The 9,370-nt window shown below is 37.9% G+C and overlaps 1 protein-coding gene and 1 non-coding gene across 2 annotated transcripts; both read right to left on the bottom strand.

Moving 5' to 3' along the window:
* Positions 1–492: 492 nt before the first annotated feature.
* On the bottom strand, positions 493–1,759 carry LOC122690590 (probable histone-lysine N-methyltransferase PRDM7). The gene is made up of 3 exons (XM_043897490.1): positions 1,606–1,759; positions 679–776; positions 493–581 (listed from the first exon to the last, which is right to left on the bottom strand). Exons 1-3 carry the CDS (start codon positions 1,757–1,759, stop codon positions 555–557), a joined length of 279 nt encoding a protein of 92 aa, XP_043753425.1. The 3' UTR covers positions 493–554.
* A 2,683-nt stretch (positions 1,760–4,442) lies between these two features.
* On the bottom strand, positions 4,443–4,549 carry LOC122690961. The gene has a single exon (XR_006340213.1). It is a non-coding gene; the product is annotated as a U6 spliceosomal RNA (small nuclear RNA).
* Between the last annotated feature and the right edge of the window lie 4,821 nt (positions 4,550–9,370).

Here is a 9,370-nt window from a genome sequence, read left to right as displayed (position 1 = left end):
TCTATGATATCAAAACCACTATATCTCACATATTACCCACTATATCTGACATTGCCTCCACTGAATCTGTCTCATCACACCCACTGTATTGATGACATCACACCAAGTATGTAAGACATCAACTGTGTATGTATGACATCATATGCACTATAAAAGACATCACATCCACCCTTTATGGCATCATTCCTCAGTATTTATGACATCACAGCCACTGTATATGACATCATATCCACTGTATCTGTGTCATCACTCCCACTCTATTAATAATATCACACCCTCTGTATATGTGACATCACACTGTGCATATATATTAAAGCATATGAACTTTACAAGCATCACATCCAGTTTTTATGGCATCAAACCACAATAATTATGACATGGCATCCACTCTATTCATGACATTATACTCACTCTATATAACATCGCATCCACTGTATCTTTGTCATCACACTCACTGTATTGATGATATCACAATGATTGTATGTATGACATCACACCCAGTATATGTATGAGATGTTGCTGGTCGTAAAGACCTTCTGAACGACCTGGGGTACTCACAGCATTTGGCCTCGTTCCTGTACCTGAAATCATAGAGGAAGGGGATGATTGGTGAGGTGAGGTTATTGTACCAAGCCCTCATAACCCCTTCTCTGTGAGTGGGCCACAGGGGTCACTCACAGAGGTAGTTGTCATCCTGGGGCTCGCTGACCTCTTGGTACACATGGCCCTTTTTTGTAGACTGTACCTCTTTACTCCAGTCTCCTTTCTTCTGAGTTCTACAATGGAGAACAGAAGCAAAGCAAGGCTGGTGGGGTCTGGAGAGTTAGTACTTGTTTTATCAGAAAGTGTGAGATCTCGTACTTGTCCATCTATACACTGTTAAAACTTTTTTCACATTTATTTTTCAAACTTTTACTTTTGTATTTTTATGTTTTAGTTTTACCTTATTTATCTATTGGCCACACTGCATGGCTTGTGGGATCTTAGTTTCCTGACCAGGGATGGAACCCACACCTCCTGCAGTGGAAGCATGGAGCCTTAACCACTTACCCACCAGGAAGTCCCTTCTTTATACTTTGTTCTGTCTTTAACTACTGGTTCAGGAGACTGAGGCTCCACACTGACCACAGTTGCCCAGTTCAGTGTTAGCTTCCTGCACTTCCTGTTAGTAGGTTTAATTCCCCAACCTTCTTACTTAGAAAATAGCTCACTGAAACATCTACTCAGAAAATAAACGTTAAGGGCACATGACACGTGAGGGATTAAGCAGACGTCTGGACATAAACACTAACACACTATGGTCCCTATTATCACAACTGGATTTATTGAACTACTTGTAGGTGTCAGCACTTTTGCATTTAATATAATGCTTTCAAACACTGTATGAGCTATGTATTCTTATCTTCATTTTACAGAGAAGCAGTCAGGACTGCAGAAAATGTATAAGATTTTCCCAAGGCCCCAGTGCTAACTTCACGTCTCAGATCAGTCCAGCTTAAAGCCACGCCTACCCAAAGTCCATGCCACACACCTAGGCCATACTTATTAGCTTTTCTACAGGGATTAGAGGAACTAATTAGAGGAACTCCCCAAATTTTCTCTTACCGACTTTTTGTCTGGGGTGCTGTCCAGGGGTCCTTGCTTCTCTGGGAGGGGGTACTGGTTTCTGAGCCTGCTTGGAGCTACTCGTCTTCAGCAATTTTGCTGCTCCCGGCAATTCTTTCAAACTAGAAACCTTATTTAATGGTCCTCTGGACATTGCCTTCTGTGTGAGTAAAAGACAACATGCATTTCTTTAGTTCTTTAGGACTGTGTGAAGTGTTTTCACATGCATGACTTTAGTTAATACTTTGAAAATTCTTGGAAATAGCTGGTGGAGGGTGTGGTCTGAAGACTAGAGTGTAAAACAAGGACCTAAGTGGGTAGTGAATCAAAACAAGAATTCATATCTTAAGGTTCTTTCCCTTCAACTTTCTGCATAAAAGTGAGAGCAAGGCAGGGAGAATAGCTGGAGGTAAGGGTTTATAGAGAAATCTGGTGGATTTTCTATTAATTATTGGAGCTTTGATGGAACAGGAACTATGGATAATTACAGAGGGGACAAAACACATCTGGAAAATAAGGTGACAAAGCAGTGAGATTGAGAAGAGAAAAGACAATCAGCAGAAACTCATTTAGACAATAAAGAAAAGGAGCTGAAGGTTGCAGGTTGCTATGTCCTCTTAGAGACAATGTTCAGAATTAAAGTAGCTGGCCTCATCAAATCTGCTTGAACAAGGCTTTACGACTAGTTGGTTCTCCTCAGTTTTCTGATCCATAAGTTGGTATATATTCTAATTCTTAATGTTATAGTGAACATGAAATGTAATAACATTCAACAAATCGTTGTGTGAGCTATTTAATACAGTGTGAATTTGAGCCTACGCCCTTCCCATCAATATTTCCCCTCAACTGCCTCTATATTGAATATATACTAAATATAAATATATACTAAAATAAAAACATATATATTATATATTAATAAATGTAATTAACAATATAATTTAATAATTAGTGGTTATTAATTATAATAATTGATTGTATTTATTAATTAATATTAATTAAGTATACTTATAATTAAGTATATTATATTATAGTGTATAATTATTTTTAATTATAGTCACATTATTTTAAAGTTAATATTAATTGTTAATTGTAATAATTAACCATTATAATTTAAATAATTAATTTATAATAATTTAATAATTAAATATAATTTAATAATTAATTAAATGAATATATACATATATACTAAAACTGTTCTAAATACTATCTTCAGCATTCCTTGACCTTCTTATTCCTAGATGAATGTTTAAATGTGGAGTCACTCATTCACAAAACATTTAGGGGGCCCTCAGGGACTTTGAGCTGGACCTGGACTTCTGAGAATTAATGGATATGGGCTAGCTCTCAAAGCTCACAACACAGGGGCAGGCTAAACAGATGATTCCAAACAGGAGAGTTGTCTAATCAGAGCTCAGAGGAAGGACTTGTTACTTCCTCCCATAAGAATGAGCATTTAAATTCATGTCCAGATGATGAGTTTCTACTCAAAAGCAGGTAACCTATGTGAAGTCCTTCAGTTATTTTCTTATTTGTTGTTTTTAGTCATAAACCTGAGGCTTGTCAGAGCTGCGAGTTGCTTCCTCTTATTGGAGTGGGAGGCTGTGAGGTAGGGATCATGTCACCTTCTTTATCTTGGACCATCCACTCTACAAACTGTCCAGCATGTCCTTAAGCTTCTTCATCTTGGACCGTCCACTTTACAAACGGCCCAACACGTCCTTAAGCTTCCCTTAGTCAGATGTCTTAGCATATCCCTCACTAGCACAGCACAAAAGAACTGAGGTTGAAAACATCTCTCAGATGAATGATATACAGATGTATAAATAAGATATATGAATAAACTTTATAGAACTGTGGAAGTGTCAACCAGTTAGGAGAAGGTGCTTTGGATTAGATTGCACTACCAGTGATACATAATTAAACATTTTTTTACCTCAATTTCATGATCTATAATGGTGATAGCTATATACCTATTTAGAGGTACTGTAGGATTGTTTTAATTTTTAAGTAAGTTTATTCACATAAAATACTTAAAGTCTGAAATATTGTGAAAATAACGTAACAATAGAACAGCCTACTATCATTGCTGTTCTTACTAACTATAAAGATGGTGATGATATCAGACATTGTGCTCAAGATTCAGGACAGGAAGGCAGCAGTCTCCAGGATCTCTGTGTTTTCTCCTATCCTCACCTGGGACTGGATCCATGAGGAGGATTTTTGTCAACAGGATCTGGGAAATCCTCACCTTCTGGTGTTTGCTGTGCTCCACTCTGAAGGGCATCCAAGAACATTTACCTAAAAAATGATGAGAATCAGTGTTTTGGCTGGACATTCTAATTAAGGACACAGGATTCTAAGCCAGAGAGTGACAAGGACAAGGATTACCAAAGGAGGAATGGAAAGTGATTTCTGTATCATCAACTCCTATGCTTTCAATGGGAGCATTACATAATTATCTCAAAATTAAAAAAAAAAAATGAAACTTCATCTGTGCTCCATCTTATGTCAATAAAGTATCTAACAAATTTACTAGCCTTTCATGACAAAAATACTCAACAAAGTAGAAACAGAAGGAAATGACTGCAATATAATAAAGATCATATATGAAAAGTCTATCTCTAACATCATAGTCATCAGTGAAAAGCTGAAAACGTCTAAGATCAAGAAAAAAAAGGCAAGGATGCCCACTCTCAACACTTCTATTCAACATAATATTAGAAGTCCTAGCCAGGGCATTAGATTAGAAAAGGAAACCAAAGGCTTCCATTTGGAAAGAAAGAAGTAAAATTATGTCTGTTCACAGAGGGCATGATTTTTTTTTCTTTTTTTTTCTAAAAAATATGGAACGCTTCACGAACTTGCGTGTCATCCTTGCACAGGGGCCATGCTAATCTTCTCTGTATCGTTCCAATTTTAGTATATGTGCTGCCGAAGCGAGCACCAGAGGGCATGATTTTATGTGCAGAAAATCTTTACAATTACACACACACACACACACACAAAAAAAACCTGCACAGAAAGTTGCACAATACAAAATCAACATGCAAATATCTTTCCATGCATGAACAATGACCATTCCAAAAAGGAAAATAAGAAAATAATTCTATCTATTTTTTATTTTTTAAAGCTATAGTCAGGAGCTGAGTTTAAATTTTTAAAAAATTATTTTTGTTTATTTATTGGTGCCAGGTCTTTGATGCAGCATGTGGGATCTAGTTCCCAGACCAGGGATTAAACCCAAGTTCTCTGCATGGGGACTGTGGAGTCTGAGCCACTGGACCACCAGAGAAACCCTGATAACCTTATTTATAATAGTATCAAAAAGAATGAAATAATCGGGAGTGACCTTCTGGAGATAAAAGACTTATACACTGAAAACTACAAAGTATTACTGAAAGGAATCTGACACAAGTTAAGTAGAAAGGTGTCTCACGGTTATGGATTTGGAGACAATGTTATTAAGCTGTTCATACTACCCAAAGCAATTTAAAGCTTCAATACAGTTCCTATTAAAATCCAAATGGAATTTTTTTCAGATATAGAAAATCTATCCTACAGTTAATACGGAATCTCAGAGAACTCCAAATAGGCAAAACAAACTTAGAACAGCAAAGCTGGAGGCCTCTGATTTCAGAACATATTACAAAGGTACAGTAACCAAAAGAGTGTAGTTTCGGCATAAAGTGCATGCTTAGTTACTCAGTCGTGTTGACTCCTTGCAACCTTTTTGACTGTAGCCCACCAGGCTCCTCTGTCCAGGGGATTTCTCAGGCAAGAATACTGGAGGGGGTTGCCATTTCCTTCTCCAGGGGATCGTCTTAACTCATGGATTGAGCCCACATCTCCTGTGTCTCCTGCATTGAAGGCAGATTCTTCACCTGCTGAGCCACTGAGGAAGCCCACTGGCATAAAGACAGATATACCAATCAGTGGAACAGAATAGACAGCCAGAAGTAAACTCTTGGATACATGGTCTAATGATCTTCATCAGAGGTGTCAAGACATCCGGGAAAGTTTAATCCCTGTAATGAATGGTCCTGGGGAAACAAACTATCCATATGCAAAATAATGAAGATTTTATATCATGAAGAAAAATCAATTCAGACTGGATTAAAGACCTAAATGTAAGACTTGATAAGACTCTTAGAAGAAAATAGAGGTGAAGCTTCATGACATTGAATCAGCAATGATTCCTTAGATCTGACACCAAGTGCACAAGTAGTAACAAAGTAAAAATAGACAAATGAGACTTCATTAACCTTAAAACCTCTGTGCAGCAAAAGACACAGAGTGAAACAAGAGGAACAGAGTGAAACAAAGGAAAGGAGTGAACAGACCACCTACAGGACTGCAGAAAATATTTGTACAATATGTATCTGATAAGGGGTTGATAAGCATACACCAATATGAAGGCTACCTATAAGCCAGGAAAAGAACCAGATTGATCACGATGGCACCCTGATGTCAAACTTCCATGCTCCAGCATTGGAAGAAAACAAATTCTGTGGTTTAAGCCATGCAGTCTGTTTTGTTATGGCAGCCTGAGATGACTAACCCAGTGGGAGAAGGAACTGAACAGACTTTTCTCCAAAGAAGATACACAAATGGCCAACAAACATATGAAACGATGCTCAATATTACTAATCAATAGGGAAATACAAATTTAAACCACACCATAAATTATCTCATATCTTCTGTGATGGCCAATATGCATAAAAAGACAATAGCAAGTTTGGTAAGGATATGGAGAAATCGGAACACTTATACACTTTTGTTGGAAATGTAAAATGTTGCAACCTTTATAGAAAAGAGTATGGAGTTTCCTCAGAAAATTGGAACTGCTGTATGATCTAGCAATCCAACTCTAGAGTATATTTCCATAAAAATTGAAAGTGAGATCTTGAATATATAGTGTGCACATCTATGGTCATTGCAGCATTATTCCCAATTGGCAAGAAGTGAAAGCAGTCTAAATGTTCATTGGTGGATAAACAGATAAAGATTATATATACCTTATATATATATATATATATATATATATATATATATATATATATATTATATACACATGCACACAATGGAATGTATTGAAGCCCTAAAAAAGAATTTTGTCATATGCTACATCAAGGATGGGCCTTGATGATATTATGCTAAGTGAAATGAACCCATTAAAAATGACAAACATTGCATGATTCCACTTTTATAAAGTATCTACAGTAATCAAATCCATGGAAACAGAAAATATAATTCTGGTTGCCAAGGTCTGTGAGGAGGAAGGATTGGAGAATTGTTGCTCAATGGGTATAGGGCTTCAATCATGCAAGATGAAAATTTTCTACAGATTTGTTGTAGAGCAATGTGTACATAGTTAGCAAGAGTGTACTCTACACTCAGAAATTGTTAAGAAGGTCAATAAAGTTCTGTAGAGGTATGGTGAACCATGGGGCATGTATTCCCTATGAAGTATCTCTCTTCATGTCAAAACCTATGGTTTTGATGTCTCTTACACTAGTTTTAATAACCTAAGGGAATAGATGGTGGCACAGTGAATGAGAATTTGCCTGCTGATGCAGAGGACACAATGAAATATACCAGTCTTTTTTTTCAGTCATGCTACTTTTTAATTGAAGTATAGTTGATTTACAATGTTGTGTTCAGTTCAGTTCAGTTCAGTTCAGTCATTCAGTCATGACTGTCTCTGCGACGCTGTGAACCACAGCATGCCAGGCCTCCCTGTCCATCACCAACTCCCAGAGTTTACCCAAACTCATGTCCACTGAGTTGGAGATGCCATACAACCATCTCATTCTCTGTCATCCGCTTCTCCTCCTGCCCTCAACCTTTCCCAGCATCAGTGTCTTTACAAAGGAGTCAGCTCTACACATCAGGTGGCCAAAGCACTGGAGTTTCAGTTTCAACATCAGTCCTTCTGATGAACACCAAGGACTGATCTCCCTTAGGATGGACTGGTTGGATCTCCTTGCAGTCCAAGGGACTCTCAAGAGTCTTCTCCAACACCACAGTTCAAAAGCACCAATTCTTCAGGGCTCGCCTTTCTTTATAGTCCAAATCTCACATCCATACATGACTACCAGTAAAAACATAGCCTTGACTAGATGGACCTTTGTTGACAATGTAATGTCTCTGCTTTTTAATATGCTGTCAAGGTTGGTCATAAACTTTCTTCCAAGGAGTAGGTGTCTTTTAATTTCATGGCTGCAGTGACCACATGCAGTGATTTTGGAGCCCCCAAAAATAGAGTTAGCCACTGTTTCCCCATCTATTTGCCATGAAGTGATGGGACCAGATGCCATGATCTTAGTTTTCTGAATGTTGAGCTTTCAGCCAACTTTTCACTCTCCTCTTTCAGTTTCATCAAGAGGCTCTTTAGCTCTTCTTCATGTTCTGCCATGAGGGTGGTGTCTTCTGCATATCTGAGTTCATTGATATTTCTCCCGGCAGTCTTGATTCCAGATTGTGCTCATTCCAGCCTAGCGTTTCTCATGATGTACTCTGCATATAAGTTAAATAACCAGAGTGACAATATACAACCTTGACGTACTCTTTTCCCTATTTGGAACCAGTCTGTTGTTCCATGTCCAGTTCTACCTGTTGCTTCCTGACCTGCATACAGGTTTCTCAAGAGGCAGGTCTTGTGGTCTGGTACCCATCTCTTTCAGAATTTCCACAGTTTATTGTCATCCACATAGTCAAAGCCTTTGGCATAGTAAATAAAGCAGAAATAGATGTTTTTCTGGAACTCTCTTGCTTTTTCGAGGATCCAGTGGGTATTGGCAATGTGATCTCTGGTTTCTCTGCCTTTTCTAAAACCAGCTTGGACATCTGGAAGTTCACGCTTCACGTAATGCTGAAGCCTGACTTGGAGAACTTTGAGCATTACTTTACGAGCATGTGAGATGAGTGCAATTGTGTGGTAGTTTAAGCATTCTTTGGCATTGCTTTTCTTTGGGATTGGAATGAAAACTGGCCTTTTCCAGTCCTCTGGCCACTGCTGAGTTTTCTAAATTGCTGACATATTGAGTGCAACACTTTCACAGCATCATCTTTTACGATTTGAAATAGTTCAACTGGAATTCCTTCACCTCCACTAACTTTGTTCGTAGTGATGGTTCCTAAGGCCCACTCGATTTTAGATTCCAGGATGCCTGGCTCTAGGTAAGTGATCACACCATTATTATTATCTGGGTCATGAAGATCTTTTTTGTAGAGTTCTTCTGTTTATTTCTGCCACCTCTTCTTAATATCTTCTGCTTCTGTTAGTCCATCCCTTTTCTGTTTTTTATTGTGTTCATCTTTGCATGAAATGTTCCCTTGGTATCTCGAATTTTCTTGAAGAGATCTCTAGTCTTTCCCATTCTATTTTTCCCTCTATTTCTTTGCATTGATCGCTGAGGAAGGGCTTCTTATCTCTCCCTGCTATTCTTTGGAATTCTGCATTCAAATGGGTATACCTTTCCTTTTCTCCTTTGACTTTAGCTTCCCTTCTTTTCTCTGCTATTTGTAAGGCCTCCCCAGAGAACCATTTTGCCTTTTTGCATTTGTTTTCCTTGGGTATGGTCTTGATCACTGTCTCCTCTGTAATGTCACAAACCTCATTAGTTGCCAAGGCATTATTCTCCAAAATATACAAAGGGCTTATGTAGGCCAGTATCCAAAAAAGAAAAAAAAATAAACTCAATGAAAAATGGGAAGATCTAAACAGACATTTCTCCAAAGAAGACATACAAGTGGCTAAAAAACA

This window comes from Cervus elaphus, chromosome X, assembly GCF_910594005.1.
Source record: "Cervus elaphus chromosome X, mCerEla1.1, whole genome shotgun sequence".
NCBI lineage: Eukaryota > Metazoa > Chordata > Mammalia > Artiodactyla > Cervidae > Cervus > Cervus elaphus.
This window is presented reverse-complemented; position numbering and strand designations above follow the sequence as displayed.